The following is a 21,286-nucleotide window of genomic DNA, read 5'->3' on the forward strand; positions in this document are numbered from 1 at the left end:
TGGGCCACATTACCAAAACAAAAAACAAGAAAACATTGTTTGTTTGTTTGTTTGCTTGCTTGCTTGCTTGCTTGTTTGAGCTTTAATACCAAGTGGCTTTGAACCACCATCTTTGATATACTCCCAATTCCCCATAAGTTGTAATATTGAAACATGGTGAAAATACAGGCACTGCCAATCAAACCATATTGACAACCCTCTTTCCCTCCCCAATAATATAAAGTGACACACTAACATCCGGACATTTCTTGGGCAAATTCAAGCCCTGGGAGCAGATGTTAGGGGTGGGGCAGGGGCAGTGTTGTAGTGTACCTCAGGAACTTTTTGCAGAGTGATACCGTCAACTGCTGGACCCCCCTGCCCCCCCCCCCGTCTGTCAGGTGAATGAAGTTTGCTCGCGACAAAATAACATACGAGGAAATCAGAAGATGAGGGACACAATCAAGCAGAGTCTGGATACTTATTTCCTTTGATGGGGATACCTACTTCTGTTTGCATTTGTAATTAGAATCTAAGGTAGCAACTCAGCTGGCTGAAGATCTTTTTGTTACAGCTCAATGTGTTTTACAAGCGGAACCTTTGCAGTTTGAAATAAGCACCGCTGCAGTTCAGTTGAGCTTACTCCTAGGAAGCTGTGCATGCAATTGCAGTCATTGGGTGTTAGGCTATGTACTCTTCAGAGCGTGGGTGCAGAGAAGATGGAAGCGTAACTCCATATAAACCAAATGGGTTTATATTTCCCCCCCACACTCTCTGTAATGAGTTTGGTCATGCAGGAATGGAAAAAAAATATTTTAGGAGGTGGTCAACGTTTCTGTGCCATTCTTTCCCAGAAAGCAAAGCAGAGTTAAACAGATTCCTCTGGGGGGGGGGGGAAATGTCTGGTTAAGAACGTGACTCTGGGCCAAGTCCCGTGTTTCGTTGTGCCACAAAAAAAGATGGTGGCAAATGCTCCCATCTTTTGTGTCCCATAGCAGACTCTCTGTGTCCCATAGCAGACACAGCTATATATTAATTGTGGATTGGCTGTCTGCATTTTTTTGAATCCCCTTGGGGTTGTGGCTATGGGGGCCATCACTTCAAAATATAAGAGTGCACTGGGGGGGGGGAGCTTATAGATGGCACTTTGCCACAGACCTCTTCAATTGTGGGGCTGGCCCTGTTTGGCTATAGAGCAGCATCTCTATTACTAGGACTAAAAATATTTATTGGGTTGCCGTATTCCCCAGAAGTTGAAAATCTGGACAAAGTTGTTTTGGGGCTTAAAAAAAAATCTCCCTACTTGCCATACACCCTGGTTTTCAAAGACATTTTGCCGATTCAGCAAAAGCAGGAAAGAGAGTGAAAGAAGAAACTTTGGGGATTCATTTCAGACCCTCTACAAGACACATTTTTTGTGTTATTGATGCTTGCATCTAAACATTTTGGCACATCCCAATTTGGAAGCAATAAGCATATTCTCAGTCTTGATTCCAACTATAGATTTTTTTTAATGCAAATAAACATTTGCTTAAAGCGGCTTTAAACAAATGCATGTTTGCTTTAGAAAAATAGAGCCAGATTTTGACTTGGACTACCTAACTACTCAGGAAAAAGACACAGCTTGCAGTGTAGGCAATCCAAACTTTGGATTCAGCTATGTTTAAGAGAACAGAACTAGATATGGGTCTGCCAGTCAGTAGTTGAAATGGAGAAGGGGAGAGCAAGGAGCATCTTAACTTGATTGCTAGCTATTGATTGTTAGTGGTCTCTATTCCTGAAGTTGTCGTGATTTACGTGTGGTGCTTGATATAACTTGCTACCGTCTATCACCTGATAGTGTCCAAAACTTTGAATCAATTTATACACAAAGATTTACCGGTAGAATGTGAACAGAGGTGAGAGCGTGTGTGTTTGAATACCTGTTTTTCATTGTGCATGTCCCAAAGTGATTTGTTCTTAAGCAGATTTGAAACGGCCTTCTTTAAATGAAATCAAACCAACTGCACACTTTTAAAAGCACCAAATCAGTGCAAATGCAAATCATAAAGCCTATGCTCACCACATAAACCCTACACATAGCTGCATGTAGCGCCCCAAAAGAGAGAAATGGAATGTGTGCCCTTCAGATATTGCTCACAGCATCCCTGGCCAATGGGAACAACTGGGACCAACAGGAATTGGAGTCCAGCAATTTCTGGAGGCTACCATATCAACCAGTCCTACCATAGTATATTCAGCAGAGTGAAATTTGGACAATTGAAGAAGGGTTCTGTGTGTATGTGTAGCTCCGTTAACACTTCCCCTCCTTGACTCTTTCCTTCTCCAAATTCCCTTCTGCAGGCATTGAAATGCATGTTTTCCCTTGCATCTAACATATAATTCGTCTGTGATAGTCAGTGTTGTTGGACTCTTTAACTCCCATCAGTCAGCCCAGCCAGCATGACCAATGAGCGGGGATGGTGGGAGTTGTAGTTCAGCAATATCTAGAGAGCAGCACGGTTGAAAGCTCTTGAGATAGCTCTTTGTTCTGATACCTTTAGCCAGCCTTGAGAGTTTCTTGTTCACAAAGAGCTACAGAAGGATCAGCAGCACTCTCGTTGAGTAAGAGGCAAATCAAGATAATGTAAAGCTATCAGAACAGAATGTACCCCCAGAGATGAGAAACACACACATGGCCAATTATTTAATGTTCAAAACTCATGAACTACATCCAAGATGTAACCTTCTTCTCTAACTCTTAAAATCAGCCTATCTGTGCTAACCTCAGGAGGAACATTTAGAAGCTCATATGCCAGAAGTCTTTTAAATTACTGCCTCAGTGCCTTGGTTTTACACAAAACAGCCGTATCCTAATTCCTTCAGCAGTGCTTAAGGATAATTCAAGGTGCATCCTCAACTCACCTTAAATATCCTTATTCTCATAACTTTAATTGCTTTTAATTGGCTAAAAGAGAAATGGGGGGGGGGATATGTATAATTTAACAAAGAAAGGAAAAGAATGTGGCTGTGCATTTTAAATACTTCTAGCTCATCCTAAATATGCCTACTTGGAAGTAAATTCCAGGAAATTTACTCAAAGAGGGTAATGATGGTGATGGTTATTTATAATTTTACCCTACCCTTCCTCCAAGAGGAGCCCAGACACTGAATTCTTGGATCCTGAACATAGTTATCTCAAAGTAAATTTCACCCAAAAAAGGACTTCAGGGGGTGCAAAGCTGCAAAACATAAAAGCAGTGAATCTTGCACCTTTATGAGTAAATGTACTGAGGTGAATGGGCCTTGAATTTACAAGCCGTTAGGGCTGAGACCTACATTCTTAAATTGCTAAGAACAAAACATAATACTGTACTTCATAGTTAGCTTAACTTGGGAGTTATGTTCCAGTGCTCACACCTAAAATCAAAATCATGTACTGTCATACCTTGGTTCTTGAACGGAATGTGTTCCGGGAGTCCATTTGACTCCTGGAACCGTTTGAAAACCAAGGCACGGTTTCCGATTGGCTGCAGGAGTGTCTGCACCAGACGTTCGGCTTCCGAAAATCGTTCAAAAACCGGAACACTCATTTCCAGGTTTTGATCATTCGGGAGCCAATTTATTCAGGAGCCAAGGTGTTTGAGATCCAAGGTACGACTGTTTAGTCTAAACCCGTTGGGTTCAGAGGCAGGTGGTGACGGTGGACTCTGGTATTATGGCATCCTGTGCAAGGCCAAAATTTGCCCATCCCTCCCAAGTCCTTGCACTGCCTTTCCAAAGCTGAGTAAGGAAGCGCCCAGCTTTGGAGGAGACACAAGGGCTCTGGCAGGGTCCTAGAGCCCTCCACCTCCTACCCAAAGCTAGGATATTGCTAACTAGTACTCAAAGACCCTGTCAGAGCCCTCACACTTATTTCCCAAATCCCTGTGCCTCAGTTAACCCAGCTTTTTATGGTCACTTACCCAGCTTTGAGGCAATGCCCCCATGGCTCTGTGCAGCGTGCATGTGCACCACTCGCACATCACTAAATCCATCCCTGCGGGTGGGATTGCAAAGGCATTTCCCCTGGAACCTAGCTTCATTTTTAGTTGTTTGTTTGTATACCTCTCTTCATCCAAAGATCACAGGGCAGTTCACAACATAAAAATACAAGATGAGAACACAAAATACATAATATGTAATAATAAAATGAAAATGAAAACAAACCAATAATGTCCCCTCCCATAGAATGTTAAATCAACCACATTCACAGTTGTACCTTGGTTTTTGAACGCCTTGCGACTTGAACATTTTGGCTCCCGAGCACCGCAAACCCGGAAGTGATTGTTCCAGTTTGCGAATGTTTCTTGGAAGCCAAACATCCAACACGGCTTCAGCAGCTTCCGATTGAGTGCAGGAAGCTCCTGCAGCCAAATGGAAGCCACACATTGGTTTTCTAACATTTTTGGAAGTTGAACGGATTTCGTTCAAGAACAAAGGTACGACTGTATATTGAGTACTATGTTGATTAAAAGCTAGTACAGTTAGATGAGTGCCAAACAGCCCACATGTTTGTATGTAACCCTTCTCGACAATGTCAGTTGATGGAATAAATATATACAGATCCATATAAACTACTGATTGGGTCCCATTGTACATAACAGAGTCATGCAGTACTACTGCATTTGCCACGTTGTTTATAACTTGCAAGCCAGTTAGCTTTCCATGCATGAGCTTTTTTCTCTTCCACATCAACCTGTTCAAAGGCAAGGAATCTGGAACCTTTCTGCCAGCTTGAGAAAGTTTTAGTCATACCCCCTGGACAGGCAGGCTTCCATGCATAGGAATGATCCCAGGCTACAACTGAATATGTAATAGGGCCATCTCTGTATATGAATTTGATCGCACCCATCTCTCCTCCAGCGTGAGACTTATCCCATAGTTTACAACGAGAACATGATAATTTCCTGGTAATTCACAATTGGGAATTGGGGACCATGGCATCTTTCATTGCATTCCTCACTCTCATTTGGCACATAAATCTGAACAGAGATTGCACGCCAGATTTATTCTTTATGAATTCCACCAAAACTGAATGTAAGACTACTAAAGGGCATTTGAAATTCGGCCATATAGATATACACCAACTAATTAATTTTAAGTTGAATTTCTTACCACAGCATGACGGGTTCTGGTTTTGTCACGCTGGCTCAAAAGAACTAGGACATGATAGTTACTTGACAAAGGCACCAGTCTTGCACCCTGAGTGATATCAACCCTTTTGCATACAGCTAGTCATATGCTCAAGCCTGGATCCCATTTGTTTTGAAAGCCTAGGTGGCCCACCAAGATGCAGCACACAAACCTATCTTTATTTTTGTTGCCAATCCTATTGTTACTTTTCTTCCGATCATGATTCACTCATATGGTTTGGCACATTACTTGTTCCTTTTTTTTCTTAAAGTAAGCTTTGGGGTTCATGCACACTTCCTTTTGTCCCTCTGCTTTTCCCCAGAGAAAACTGCTCTTTAATACTCAGTCGGAGCAAACAGCAATTCAGGACTGACGTTTCCTCCAGTTGAGCACTAAAGAATGGAATTTCCCTGGGAAGGGAACAGGGCAAAGGGAAAATTGCTTGGACCCATGCTTTCTATTCGTGGGACAAGCGGAAATGTGCCCTTGGTTATACAAAGAGAACTGCATGGCTACAGGAATTATCGTTACTAGTCAAGATCTCTTGATTATAAATAAACTCTGCAAACCAATCTCTAATTGATTATCCATATGCATTTGGTTGGGGATTTTTATTTTCTGTTTTAAAAAGTCACCCCACTCTTGAGATTGAAATCTCTCAGAAAAAAACCTAACAATTTTATAATCAAAACTACAGTATACAATAGCTGTGCAGTACCAAATAGTGTTTAAATATTGATCCAAGAGGATTATGCCATGGCTTGAATGCACTTTCACTTGATCATAGGGAGGGTTGTTCATGGTTTCCCCATGAGCCCCCCAAATCCCTTCCCAAAAGGTGGTTGAGATGACGTTCTTCTCACCTACCTCCCTGTGCACAAGTAGAACTCATATCTCCTTCTGGGATCCAAGGACCCCATGTTTCTCTTTGCAAGAATAAAAATCAAGTTTTTACTTAAGGCAAGATTCAACTATCAATATGATAAAACCATATGAGAGAATCAGCACAAACAAAGAGTGACACTATACACATGAATAGCAGTAAGGATGTATGTGAGGTTTTGTGGATAGACAACTTAGAACGATATTAGAAATAATTTTTCCCCTTTCCCCTCCCTCTCCTTTCTCTTTTTTTTTTCCAGATTCGTTCGTAGCACTGAATGGTAAGGAAGTTCCCCTTCCACATTGTTTTAATACCTGTCTGTGCAGATCAATTTTGGAGGAATCATATATTTTACAATCTTGTCAAATATTTCCATTTTTTTATTGTTTTAATATTTTGCCCTTATTTACTTTTTTTCATAGACATTTCAACTACTTCATCAGATCATGAAATGTCTCACACTACAGTGTATGGTCAGTTTTGGAGTTTTTTTTAAAAAAAAGTTTTAAAAAATCTTCCTCAAATCCTTGTGGTAGTTTGTAGTTTCCATTCCAAAGTAGATATAGTCCTTGTCATTTTGGGGCCTATTTCACTAAACTGATAGAAGATTCATTTATCTTACTCTAGCACATTTATTTCAGTCTTTCCTCATCCACAGCGACCCTTGAAGTAAGCTTAATGCAAAATCTCTTGTAAATTCACATGCTTAAACTACAGAACTTTGGAAAAGGAAATTATAGGAGAGAGGAACAACTCCTCTAGGCAAAAGGGTATAGAAACCTGAAGTATATTTTTGTGCATAAAGTGACCAAGCTCCGTAGTCAAGTTTATGCCATCGGGTATGAAGGGCATAATGCTAAGCACTCAATACAAATTGAGATATGTAACATTTGGTCCAAAAGGTTGTAGGGTGGTATTCAGTTTAAGCCCTGCTCAGAGGAGACCTGTTTAAATTAATGGACCTACGTTAATCACGGTCATTAACTCCCGTGAGTCTATTCTGAGTAAGACTAGTTTTGAATACCACCCATATTATACAAAATCAAAATCTGTAGACAGTTAAAGTATGGCTAAATTGGGGGAGGGCACATCAGGCCTCCATCCCAAAATGAAGCACCGGCAACAAATTTTATACCTCCTACTCAAGGAAGGAAGGCTGAAGAGTGGGAAGTCCTGACTTAAATACTCAGCTACCAGATGGTGGTAATAATAATAATAATAATAATAATAATAATAATAATAATAATATGCTGCCCATCTGACTGGGTTGCCCCAGCCACTCTATCTATGTGGCTCCCAACAAAAAGCAGTAAAAACACAATAAAACATCAGACACTAAGAACTTCCCTGAAGAGGGCTGCCTTCAGATGTCTTTTAAAAATCACACAGCTGTTTATCTGTTTGACATCTTCCACAGGGCTGGAACAACCAGGCCCTCTGCCTGGTTCTGTGGTTGGCCAAGAGAGCCAAAGAAATCCAGCTGAAGTTCTCCATTGGGTTGGGGCAAATTTGCCCTCAACTTATGGACAACAGTTGTCGTTTTTCAGCCATGAAAAGCATGGGAACTAGATGCCGTATTGGCAAACATATGGCCCCAAGCCCATGTTTGCCAAGGGAGCAAAAATATATCAGTGGGTGACACTATCAGTAGAGGATCAATGGGCAGTGCTTAATGGAGTGCTTAATCTTCTCAGTCACTGGTTCTCTCTCTCACACACTCTCACTCTCACTCCCTCTCTCTCTCTCTCTCTCACACACACACACACACACACACACCTAGAAGCAGTGGCGGAGCTTCATGCTCCAGCACCAGGGGGCAGGGGGCAGAGAGCAGGCGCACGTCCTGGGGCATTTTGCGCCGCCTGCAGGGGCAGGGCGCCCAGCGCGGGCGGGGGGGCAGCCATGATTGCACCCTGCCAGGATCGCGCTGCCGGGGGCGAGGCACTCCCCCCCGCACTCCTCGTCCTCAGCCAGTGCCTAGAAGTGGACCTTGCTGGGGGCAAGGAAGTTAACAAACAGGGGGGGGGGGGAATTCACAGAGAAGAATTGGAATAGCAGATGAGGAGTTGAGTAAGCACACATCCATTTACGTTACAAAAGAAACATGATGTTTCTTTCTTAGATTCCACTTCTGCCCTTATTGTGTAGCAGGTGAAGCAGAACTTGACTTTCAAAATGCGTGTGTACCTAACAGAATCAAAGATCTTTCACACATAAATAATTGGGAGAGTCAGCCCTTTTATTAGTAAAGCAAGCCGATGTTATTTTTTCCTGAACTTGTTTTCCACCTGGGGTTATAATATTTGCAAGCAACATTTGTGTCCTACTATAATAATGAAAACACAGGAAGACCCATGGGGAGATATCCGACCTTTGTTTTGCATGGGGAGGCAGCATTTCATTTTAATACGGAACTTCCACTCTGTAAATGAGGAGAGAAAATGTTTTTAATTTTATACATCCAAACGCACAGCATCAACTGAAGCATTATCAGAAACGATGTTGGGTTTTGGAAAGGAGAAAGGCATGTGATCTCCCCCTATCATAGTGTTGACAAGAATCAAAATTACAATTTAAGCACTACTACCCCATAGCTTTGCCTTCATGAACCAAAGCAATAAGCATTGACATTTATGGCCTGGCAAATTTTCCTAGCTGATACTAAAATATGTTTTGATAGAGGCTGCTTTCTGCCATGGCTAGGCTGGCTAGCATCCCCACCCCACCCACCATCCTAAATATATTTCCTTAGGTGGAAACCCCTCACATTTAAATGAAATTCCATTAGCAGGACCAAAGTTTAAGCAGGACTTGGAGGAAACAGGCAACGTGATATTCTGTTGCACAATAGGCAAGCTTCCAGATTGTCAAAAAGGTGCTCTTCAGTTCCAGGGAAATCATCAGACTAATATTTTGTAACTGAGAGGATGCAACATTTCCTCCCATATGGCATATTGGTTGCTATTGCGATTGCTGTGTGCAGTGTGGCAGAGTGAGTGTCAAGGCACCCACAGATTTTATTTTATTTTAATTGACAACCTAATTAACGGCAAAGGGGGACGTGGGTGGCGCTGTGGGTTAAACCACCGCTTGGGCTTGCCGATCGAAAGGTCGGTGGTACAAAGCCCCGTGACTGAGTGAGCTTCCGTTGCTCGGCCCCAGCTCCTGCCAACCTAGCAGTTCGAAAGCATGCAGTGCAAGTAGATAAATAAGTACTGCTCCGGTAAACAGCTGGCCCCATGACCCGGAAAAAATGTCTGCAGAAGCGGACAAACGCCGGCTCCCTCGGCCTGTAAAGCAAGGTGAGCACCGCAACCCCAGAGTCGTTTGCGACTGAACTTAATTGTCAGGGGTCCCTTTACCTTTAATTAACGGCAAACAATACAACACCCCATCCCACGGGCCTGCACCATTTAAAAACCATTTTGGAGGCAGTGTGTGCCCCTCTACTCCAAAGAGCTAGCACAGAATTGCTGGAAGCGAATCTCCCGCAGCAGTATGTGATGATATGCAATGCTGCTAGAAAACACCCCGCCCAAATAAAGCTCTGGTGGAATAGATGTTCCACTGGCAATGTCTTGCCGCTGAATCAGGGGGAAATGGAGCATGGATAGGCCTTATCCGGAGCTCCCTTGCTTCCCCGGCACTCCCACAGGGCTGACGTTGTTAATTTCTTCCCACTGTAGTCAATAGTAAGAAAACGTAGGGGTGTTCTGGTCTGCCTACAGCAAAATGGCAAAGCAGTAGATGCGCTTGTTTCATCAGTGGGTCTGGCACAGTAGGATATCTCTGTGGGTGACAGAGGAAGATGCCTAATAGGCTCCCAATTGCCAAGAAAATGAATGGTTTTCTTCACTTCCTTGCTTCTTCTTCTTCTTTTTTTCTTGCCAGTTCAGTCTCTGGGTTGTTGTTGTTTTTCCTCTCCTATCTGCCGTGACAGATAAACTCCTGCAATAATTTACATAGCAGGTGATAAAATTGAAAAGACTTTTAAGCATCTGACCTTTTCATGCACAATTGTTTCCCATATCCAAAATAATCATACCAACCATGTCAAGCACCTGTTCTGCCAAAAAGTCAAATACACGTTGCACAGGGAAAGGGGAGAACAAAACAGGCTTTCTTCCTGTAAAATTTTACTCTCATATGCATCAGTCTTAGTGAATGAGGCCCTCATTTTGCTGCAGCCACATCCTGTCTCCCTTTGTGGTGTTGGTTTAACTTTCCCCATTCATTGTCTTACTAGGTTGTTCTAGTCACATAACTGAAGAGTGTGTAGAGCATTTTAATATCTGCCGTCTCTTAGAACAAATGCTACTGCGCATTGATAACCTGTCTTAACGTTTTCAAGATCCTTTCCGTGAAGTCTTCTGGTTGCATCCAATTTCTTCTTTGTATACTGTTACTACAATGACAAAAGTTTTACAAATCATTAATGTGGTATCTTGGCACGATGCATATTTTTAAAATCAGGCTCAATTTTAAAACCTGAAAGAACTATAGTTTTAAAATTGAAGCTGAAAAAACTGGTTTGAAAAATAATGCTATATTGGTGGTGATTCAAGCGCACTGTAGTAAACTTTCAAAACATAGTAAAAAACTATTTTTGCAGAATATTTTTTTCTTTCTGAGAAATCAAACAGAAGGCATTTTCTATATTTGATTGTATATATTGGTTTTACTGTAGTCTAGATATTACACAGGTGGGTGTTTTGTTTTTTAAAAAAATACTAAGGACTCCATGTTATTCCCATTGCCTTCAATTGTTTTGCATTGAGCCATTCTGCTATCTAAAAGAATGGCAACACATTCTGAAGGATAGGGAAGCACAGTTTAGTAAGGTATACTTTTTATATACGGGACCAAGTAAGAATTCACAGAACTGTCCTAGGAAATACAGTTGTCTGAGATCCTTGGAAAACCAAACTCTCTGCCTTGTTGGCAGTTATCTCAATGGATCCTTGAACTGGCTTAGCAAAAGGCAGTTCTTCACATCCTGTTATCAGAATGCAGATAAGCAATGAATGTGGCACAACTTTGGGCTGGGCTAGAGCTCCAAGGGGGTAAGTATTGGCAAAAGAGGTAGTTTACTGGCCCAGCTAGCAAGTACAAAGTGTAACCAGTTAGAAATTTCAAGACCTGGTGGGAAAGAATTGTATGCTCAGGTTTCTTGGCATTTGTTCACTCATCTCTCAAACTGAGATGAAAGAGAATTTATCTTGATTACATGTAGCAAATCATTTCTCAGTGTGCAGTAGACTAACATATTAGTAACGGAGTGAATAGGCTGATTTTTGACATTTCAGTGAAACACTTTCTTGCCCTACTACCATCTGGTACTCATTAATATATTTTTTTACATAGTTACAGCTTTCCATTATCAATGAGTTCTCCACATAGTTGAAGCATATGGTTTGGGAACACTTATTGCAGAGAATGTGTCCCCTGGGCAAATATTTTCCCTAGATTACCGTATTAAGAAAAGGTTTTCCTTAACCATACGTACAGCTTAACCATAAAATGGCCCCTTTGAACACATCTAAACGGGAAAGTATCTGTACTGGGATGTGGGTGGAAAATGCGTATTAAATCAAAGCATGAAATGCAACTGGTATTTGGCAATGGTGCCTTCTACTCCCGATACCTTTAGATACAACTAATTGCTTTATTGTGCTGAGAACTGCATTCCTGGTCAAGTTGAACAAGTTTTTGTGATGTACAAAAGTAAACTGAAGGTTGGGCTGCCCAGGGGAGGAGATATATCAGTAGCGCTCTAATTGCAGGGAATGAGCATGAAAAACTCTGGATATAAATTTCCATGGCTATTCACTGCCTCAGTTACAGGTAGGTAGCCGTGTTGGTCTGAGTCGAAACAAAATTAAAAAATGCCTTCAGTAGCACCTTAAAGACCAACTAAGTCACAGATGTATGATGAAGTGTGCATGCACACGAAAGCTCATACCAAAATAAAAACTTTGTTGGTCTTTAAGGTGCTACTGAAGGATTTTTTTTTATTTTGCACTGCCTCAGGGTTTTTTTTTCGGGGGGGGGGGGGGGTTACTGCTTATGGATGACCATGTCGCTAGGGAGTACAGTATTTTATTTTATTTTTTGCAGCAGTCCCAATTACAGAAGCCAAATGTTTCCACCGATTTTATCTACATTCAAAGCAACCAGTGTATGAAAAATGCTGATATCAAGATCTCCAGAGATTTCCCTTCTCTGTAGACACCTTTAGGCACCCTGCTATATTCCCAAATGCCAAGAAAATAAATGGGTGGGGTTTTTTTCCCCTCCTCCACCCCGCTCCAATTAAAGGAATTATTATTTTCAAATAATATAAATTTTAAAGAATTCTTTTGGAAATCCTTAAGGCAACTCCTAAGTTTTCATTATTAATGGGCGCTGGTGGAACTGCACCCCCCCTGTCGTGATAGATAAAGAATGGTGTAGTGCCCATGTCAGTGCAATTCTCCAGCCTGGGGTACATTCCTATAAATTAATCATGTTAATGATTAGCAGTTACAACTGATAGCTCCAGCCACAGTAAACACTGTGAATCTGACCTGCTTTCCTACAAACTAGTTACAAGTAGGAGAGCATAATAGGTATATAAGGGGTGGCATGAGTTCCTAAGCCACCTTGCAACTTTCATGTGGCTGAGAAGAACAACTCCCCCCTCTCTCATGCTGCTCCATTGAGTAGTCCCAACTCAAGGCAAACACATCCTCCAAGTCCCCTCCTTCCCCTGCTGACTCTCCTTGTTCCTTTTCTTCTCCCCACACAGTATATAGCAGGGGTAGGCAACCTAAGGCCCGTGGGCCAGATGCGGGCCAATCGCCTTCTCAATCCGGCCCGCGGACGGTCTGGGAATCAGCGTGATTTTTACATGAGTAGAATGTGTCCTTTTATTTAAAATGGATCTCTGGGTTATTTGTGGGGCCTGCCTGGTTTTTTTTTTTACATGAGTAGAATGTGTGCTTTTATTTAAAATGAATCTCTGGGTTATTTGTGGGGCTTAGGAATTCGTTCATTTTTTTTTTCAAAATATAGTCTGGCCCACGGCTGAAAAAGGTTGCTGACCTCTGGTATATAGCCTTCCCCATCAGATTTTTTGAGCCTGTGATGCTCCTGGCTATTCTACCACTTCCTGATCATCCCTTAGCACAGGATGGGAATTCCTTGTGGATGGGAATTCTGCCTTTCCTGTACAAAGGCTTATGATCCCCAAACAAGCAGTTTCCTGCCAGGTTGTAGTCCAGGGCCCATGTGTGCTTCTGGAATTCCATGTAGCTTTGATGGCTAGGATGATCTTTTTTTTTTCCAATTACATGCCCTTTTGAGTTCCCTGTTCCAGCCTCCTGGAAAATTAGGAACCTGCTCTTTTGTACATGCCAGTGTAAGGTCTCAGACTGGCTGCTGCCGTTTACTCTAAATAGAAGGGAACCTCTGAAAGCCTGGAGGAAGATTTAATGGGTACAAATGCATCTATTTACTTTCTAGTATGAGTGGTCACGAGAGGAGACTTAATCCCAAAATTCCAGGAGGAGTATTGTCTAGTTATGGCTTGGTGACAACCAGGCCCATAGCAAATCGCTGGAATCTGCTATATCCCATCACAGATTTTCCAAGATCTTTTGGAGCAATCTTACTCCACATTTCATTTGTTTTTGCAGTGAGACTGTTTGGCAACAGAGAGCAAATAAATAAATAAAAATACCTCCCATTCTCTTTCTGAGTCCTTGGAGAGCTGCTGTTAGAGTGAAGCACACTGGGCTAAGTGAACAAAATACCGGTACTACTGTATGGCCTGATAAAAGGAAGCTTCCTTTGCAACACTAGAACTCACGTTCTAGAAAGGGTTGCTGAATGGGTTATCTCTGCCTAAATCAGTGGAGGAAGACAGTAAGAGATAGATTGTCTTCATCTTTTTCTGCTCTTGCATTTGATTATTTTTTTCCATCTCTGTTTTTTTCCCCTTCATATTATCCAACCACCATAACCGGTGCTTTGCTTTTCATAAAGTTCCATCATGGAAACCTGCAGGAGACACACACAAATCACAAATATCTCTTAACCTTGGCAGCAAATTCCAGCTAATCCTCCTTGCTCAATGATTAGCTTTTGCCATCCTGGTGCCCTCCACATATTATGGACTATGTTTCCCATCAGCGCCAGCTGGAGGAAACCAGGTTGGCAAAGGCTGCTGTAGATAATCCTGTCACTCTTCTCAGGTCTTGACTCATACCTTGCTGAAAATACATGTGCAACTCTTTAACTTTTAATAGTGTGTGTCAGTGGTTTTCAACCAGTGTGCCGGGGCACCTTGGAGTGCCTTGAATGATGGTCAGGGGTGCCGCGGGCAACACCGGCCTCTGTCCCTCTTTCCTTCCCTCCCTCCCCTGATGCCCTCTCGCATCTCTGTATCCCAAAGGCTTGCACAGCTTTTTGTTGCAGCAGCCCTGGCTACAAACTCCCCAGACGAATGGTGCCTCTGGGGCTGGCCAGGGGGTGCTGGTTGCCATGAGCTGAGGCGACTCAGAGATCAGGGGTTGCTGCGGCAGCTGCTCAGGGGGCTCCCAAGGAAGAGGGGAGAGGAGAGGAGGCTGAGGGGGACACTCACAAGGGAGGGTGTTTGAAAAAGGGTGAGAGGCCGCCAGCTCTGCAGGCAAGGGGTGATATAACTGGGCTCCTGAGCCCAGGGGCATCTCACCCATAGAGGCTAGTGACACAGGGCGCCAAGTTCTGGAGGGCGCCAGGGAAAAGGCGGAGGCTGGACTCGGCGCCTCCTGGCATCAGCTCACCGCCCTCGCCCGCCTCTGCCATGCTTCGTTGAAGCAGCGCTGTGCAGCCACCGTGGCAGGAAGCGGCCAGCTGAGCCGGGAGGCGTCGCGTCCAGCCTCCCAATTCTTCCCCGCCAGAGGAGCCACCCTCCAGCCACTCCAGCCCCACCGGCAGTGCCGTCCTCCCTAAAAAAAGGTGGACAACTCTGTGAAATTGGGGGGGGGAGCTTTGCACCACGGCGCCGGATATGCTTAAGATGGCCCTGCCTGAGCCCCACAGGGGTGCCACAGAAAGAATGTAGTTGGTTAAAGGATCTGTGGACTCAAAAAGGTGTGTGTTCTTTCATTGACGCTGAAGGTTCAAGTAATGCACATCCTTCAAGAAAATGCCTTTGGAAATATTGCTTGATGCCAGGCTGCTGCTTCTCCCTTTCCCTAACTGTCTTTATGATGCAAACAGGACACTCCAGTTCCCTTGTTCCCAGCACTACCACTTCAGACTCTCCAGCCCAACAGGGCTATGACGCTAGGGGCCGCATGCTCGATTGGAAGGATCCGGTTGGCTCTTCTGAAAACACAAACCCCTATGTGGCCGTCTCATCCCATAATCACCAGGACAAGAAGGGTAAGGCCTTGGAAATCATTCTTCCTGTGGTGGCGAGGGAGGGGAGCGGCTGCAGTGTAAATGCTTCCAGCTGGAGTGCAGCAACTTGCAATAAAAACTCTGGCCCTGTAATTAAAAGCTTATCACACACACACACAAAGGCAGAAAGCAAAATAATAAAATTTTAAAATTGGGTTTCGGCTGCCCAGTGACTCAAGAAAACCATACAGAACAAATGTCAGCGTTTAAACTTTGGGTGTGCTTGAGAACAAGACTGGGGAGTTTTAAGCTAGATGAGATGATGGTAATAGGAGATGACCCTCGGCTTTACATTATTCACCATTCTGCACTTCCAACAGATTTTATGGAAGAACTTTTTATGTTTAATTCATGTAAGCTGCATGTTCAAGCCACTTAGTAGTGTTACTGAAAATCCCTTGAAATAAAGGACACATTCCACCTGGAAGTTCCCCTGTACAAGCCCAGTTGACATTAATAACAGCCTGCAGTGTTCCCATTCATGTCGAAAAGGCTTGAAGAAACAGGGCATATATTGAGCCACAAACTGCTGTGGCAGAAACGGTTGCTGCCATTGTAATTGTCCCCGCCCCTTTCCTTTCTCTTATCATTAAAAAGGTACCCATATTGTCAACATTTTGCTGTTTGGTAGCTCAAATATTAGTTGTTGTTTTTCAAGTGCAACTTTGCAATGGGACAAGTGCCAGGTTTCTAAGTTCTTCGCTAGAAGTCCCACCTGCCAATGCACCCTCTCTCAGGCAGCTACTCACAAGGCTGCAGTGTTTATTTCATTTTCTAATTAAACTTTAGAGTGAGAGGGTGTGTCCACAATTCCAATTTATAGCTCCCCATAATTGAAAGGGCACGTCTTCAAAACAGGGGCGAATAGGCACTTCCTATGATATCCATCTTTTGCCAGTGGCTGCAACCTTAGATTGGCTATTTTCGCATGCAGTGTGATCGCAATCACAGGTGCTCAAATCTTGAAAGCCGTCCGGTCCAGCTTTTCTAATGCTTCTCAACAGGGAGCTTCAGCTTCATCTGTTCTGTCTGTACTTTTGCTACACTCAGTCCCTTTCATTTCAGTGAGAGTTCCCTACACTACTCTGGTTGAAGTGGCTTGAGCTCACAGCTTAAATGAATTAAGCAACAAGGTTCTTTAATCTTCTCAGCTGGGGGAAAATTCTTTCTTTAAGGTAGACTTTAGGACAGAATCCACTACAACGCTGATGTCATGCAGCTCCCCTTAATTTCAATAGGAATCCCACGGGCAAAGAATAGGGTTGCACAGCTGTAACACTCAAGATGACAGCTTTTCAACGAGGAAAGAGCACTTTGGGTCAAATTTTCCACCAGTTTAAATTAAGGCTGTAAGTTTTTCTGCAGTTTGGGGTGCGGTTCTGTCCTACTTACCTGGAAGCCTGAGTTCCATTGACTTAAATGAGGCTTGGTTCAGAGTAGACACGTCTGGTACCAGACATTGATATCTGAGTAGACATTGCACTGTGCGTCCATTGGATTATCAACAAACAGTGACGTCTACTCAGACATAAGCACCATGGAGATCAATGGGGCTTACTCCTAGGTAAGTGTGTACAGGTTGTTGCTAATTTCAAGCAGTGAGGAAAAAGTTAATTGGTTAATGAAAGGCTCCATTGTTCATTCTTGAAGCCCTTTTAGTTCAGGTCAGTTACTCTAATGGACACTTTGGTTTATCCAAGTGTAAATTGTTAGGTATGTAGTTCCTTCAGCATCTCAAGAACAGCATATGTATATTCCTGCGTATAAGACTACTTTTTAACCCAGGAAAATCTTCTCAAAGTCGGGGGTCGTCTTATACGCCAGGTCGTATTTCTTATACGGCGAGTATATCCCAAACTGTGTATTTTAACTGGAAAAGTTGGGGGTCTTCTTATACGCCAGAATATACGGTATGTACACCACTCTTCAGCACATCTTCCAGGGAGGCATACAAAACAGAATTTCTTTTTTAAAAAAAACCTGTAAAAGGACTAAAATAATAAAATTGTATTTGCCTGATGCTGAATGTTAATGTCAGGCAAGCTTCCCTGAGGTCCCACTATGCAATGGGATGTCACCAGCCACATTATCTCAGATGTTGGAGGCACCTGAAAGGAGTGTCTTTGAAGATTACCTCAATACACAGGCATGTTTGTAATGAAAGAGATGTTCCTCTGTTCCCAAGCTATATGGAGTTTTATACAAGCACTTTGAATTGTGCTCATAAATAGACTAGAAGCAAGTGAAATGCTTTTCAGAACTGGTGAGGTATGTTCCACCAACTACTCTCTGTCAAGTTCCTGGTGGCTCCCCCACCCCTTTGGGTACTTCAGTTTCTGAAAGTATTCAAAGACAGCTCCACATACAACACATTACATTAGTCAATCCTGGTTGTTCCTAGAGAATGGAAAACAGGAGTGGCACAGATTTCAGTCGGGTGGCTATTTATTTATTTATGGGCATTGGGTTAAAAGGTGGGATAATATATACATATTTTTCAAGCAGCTGATAAATCTCGTTTAAAAAAAGATCTTTCGGAATGGGTAGAGTGCACTTGTTCTTTGTGGTTTTTGAGACTGCACAGCAGTTGACTGAATGGGCAAGCAGGCCTACTTAAGTCGTATTGCAATCTCCTTCCAAATTTCAAGACAGCCCCCAGCGTAAAGCTGATGGGCTATGATTGTTTTCACTTGAATTCTCCTAACGATGAGGTTACCAGAGAGACTTTATTAGCACTTGACTTGCGTATTTTAAATATGGATTCTTTGGGGCCTAATTAGGAATACGATCAAAGCTGGAAGCAGTCTATACACATTAAAGAGGGTGAAAAAAACAATGGTGGCAGAGGTGACTGCATGGTTGTTTACCATTATCACATATCTGTGTGCTGTCTCTCCTTCCCTTGCCCCCTTCAAGCCAAGCTGGCACATAAAAAAACAACTACTGATATTCCAAATTATTATTATATGAGGGCAAAGGAAAGAGTTGTTACGCAATTTTTTTTTTTGAAAGAGAGCATTATGCTTAATCTTTCCTATGTTCACTTTGGTTGTGGATTTATTTTCCTTCACAAAAGTTTTTTTTCCTGCCTTATATTTTTATTTCACAACGTGCTTTCTCAGTTTGTTTGGGTTTTTTGGCGGTTCTGTTGTACCCGTGGAAGGTACTTTTGCTCTCTCTCTCTCTTTCTTTCCCTCCTACCCAAAAACCGGACTTGCCTTTTTAATTGTACTAATTCTTAAGCCACTTTTGCTGCTTTGTTTTCAATGCCACTGACGCCTTGATGATGTCACATCCATATGTTCCGCTTTTAATTCAGCGCAAACATCTTGAGGGAATCATCTCAAGAAGAGATGCAAGAAATGGGGAGGGGGGATAATTAAATGGGTTGACTCATGGGAATGTGACATTTGTGTGCACCGCAGCTTTGGTAGCTAAATATACTCCGGAACTGCTGTTTGGAGAAACCTCACAATCCCTGCCAAGATCAAAATGTGGATTGCAGTGCCTGTGTGCATTGCCTTCCTTCTGGCCTTATTATGCATTTTGGCCATTGAAAAATATATTCCATTTGGGATGAGGGAAGGGAATTTGACAACAACCAACAGTCCTTCTCCACCTTTGCCTGGCAAAATGTTGCAGCTTTTTTCTTTTTGCTCCCTCTTTTTTTGCCTCCCTGCACAAATACCTTTCCGGAGTATGTTTCTCTTTTCTTTCCTTGCTTGCTGTGTTTGCAGTGTTAATTTAATTCTGTGTGTTTCTCACCTTTTTACAAAAACCGGTATTTCTCACATTGCAATCTAACCTTCCCTTCTGCTGCCATTGTACATAGTCTCTCCCCTGCCCTCTCCCATGATAGAAAATCCTTTCTGTGGAATGTTCCAAGGCTATACCCTCTTTACTATAAAATAGTACTACAGTGCTGTGTTTAGAGATCTCCTACTAACCAAAAGAATATAAACAAAGAGAGTGGAGTAATTTTCTCTAGCAATAATAGGTCCTTGCCTCCTTCATTGCCCCCACCCTTCTTTTCTGCCTCTTTTCTTCCTTAGAAATTCCCAATAAATTTCAAGTCTCAGATTCATTTTGTCAAAACAACTGTTCTGTTTTAACTCTGTCATTAGCTGTCTAGAACCTCTCATGCTATCCCTTTTTAAGTTAAAGTGTTGAAAACTAAACACAGATGTGGCTTTCACTTCATTGTTTTTGCTAAAGTTGTTGCATTGTTCATGTCATTCAAAAGTGGGGTCAGAATGGTTTGTTCCATTTAACTCGTGAGTTGCTTTTTTTAGCGGTATGTGTGACACTTTTCTTTGCTCACAGTAATCAGTTAAGGAAAACCTCTCTCTGGTAAAGTGATCCTAGGCAGCCTTGTTTCTCCAGCCTTGTTTCTCTTGAAAATGCAGCGGTTAATCAGTCCTCAACTTGCAATTCCTTAGAAAACAAGAGAATAACAGTGCTTTAGAATAAGTGGTGCACTCCGAGTCAGTTCCCACGTTCAGCTCTGCCAACTCATTTCCACAAACTGCTATTTATGCGAGTTGTTTACCCTCTTGAGCAGTATGATGTTGGGAGTCTCAGACTCACGCGATCGCAGGATTCCAACTCCCATCAAGCGAAAAATGTTCACAGGAGCAAGTTCATGGCTGAGCAGTGATTTGTGAAAAGGAGCACACAGCCAAATGGGGGAGATGATTCTCTGTTTATGGCCACAATTACACTGTGAGCTGCCTTGAGGGCCCCAGAGAGCCGAGAAGTCAGTTATAAATATACAAACAACCATAAATATTACAGAGCCTGCATCAAATTTAGAAAGCTACTGATTGAAAAAGATTAGTCAGTGACGTACAGTTTGTTTTAATACTATTGACAAAGCTAACATCAAAGGCAACTAGAAACCACATTTATTTCAGCATACACTGCTCATTAGAAAAACCTGGCTTATTTGCATCTCAAAAAAATAGAGGGGGTGTTGCAACTCACCATCTAACTCTGTTTCAGTGAAGCTATATTGCTGGAAAATAAAAAAATCTGCAGTGAATGATTAATTCAGATGTTATATTCCTCACAGGGAGGCCTTAAAAGTGCTCCTTTGTACAGTGGTGCCTCGCTAGAAGAATGGGTTTTGCGATCGGAGGTTGCCTCGCAAGACGATGGTTTACGTCTTGTGAAGCGTGGCCATAAAAACCTGCGATCACAAAACCTACAGGGTATTCCTCTAGCGAAAGGGGAACCAGCTGTAGCGTGGGAAGGCAGCAAAGGAAGATGAGCTGTCAGTGCCTGTCAGCTGATCTTCCTTTGCCTTCTTTCCCCGCTGCAGCTGGTTCCCCTTTGTGTTCCGCTGGTCTCTGCCGGTTGCCCTTCACTGCTTGCGGCAACTGGCAGAGACCAGTGGAACACAAAGGGAACTAGTGCGGGAAGAAGGGGGGAGAAGCGGAGGAACGATCCGTTCCTCCGCTTTTCCCCCACCGCCTCGTCCGACAGAGCGGCATTTGACGGGGCTTCCGAACCCCCATCAGATGCTGGCTCTGTCGGGTGGGGGGGGAGGAACGAAGGAAGAGAAAGCTGCCCTTTCTCTTCCTTCGTTCATCTCCCCCCACCGCCGACAGATCCCGGGGTTCAGAGAAGCGCTGCGCAAGCGCTTCTCCGAACCACGGGATCTGTCCTTGCTATCGGCGGTGGGGGGAGAGGAACGAACGGAGAGAAAGGGCAGCTTTCTCTCCGTTCGTTCCTCACCCCCACTGCTGACAACAAGGAGCTTTTCGCTTTCGCACCGTCGCGCTTCAGCTCCATCCCCCGGAACTGAAGCGTGGCGGTGCGGGGGCTTTTCGCCACCTGCCTGGC

At 43.2% G+C, this 21,286-nt stretch overlaps 1 protein-coding gene across 11 annotated transcripts in view; it reads left to right on the forward strand.

Annotated features, from left to right (window-relative positions):
• The window catches only part of SEMA6A (semaphorin 6A), a 170,976-nt gene that overhangs the window by 131,921 nt on the left and 17,769 nt on the right, over positions 1-21,286 (forward strand). For 3 of the 11 annotated variants that reach the window (XM_035100287.3, XM_060280149.2, XM_088653340.1), the window contains 3 exons: positions 6,276-6,296; positions 6,439-6,489; positions 15,260-15,424. The exons of 1 other annotated variant lie outside the window; for it this stretch is intronic. In XM_035100287.3, the coding sequence (XP_034956178.2) occupies positions 6,276-6,296; positions 6,439-6,489; positions 15,260-15,424 (237 nt within the window). The remainder of the gene's footprint in view (positions 1-6,275; positions 6,297-6,438; positions 6,490-15,259; positions 15,425-21,286) is intronic. 7 more of the 11 variants (XM_035100290.3, XM_088653339.1, XM_088653342.1 and 4 more) reach the window with 4 other exon arrangements.

This window comes from Zootoca vivipara, chromosome 10 (assembly GCF_965207765.1).
Source record: "Zootoca vivipara chromosome 10, rZooViv2.hap1.1, whole genome shotgun sequence".
Lineage (NCBI taxonomy): Eukaryota > Metazoa > Chordata > Lepidosauria > Squamata > Lacertidae > Zootoca > Zootoca vivipara.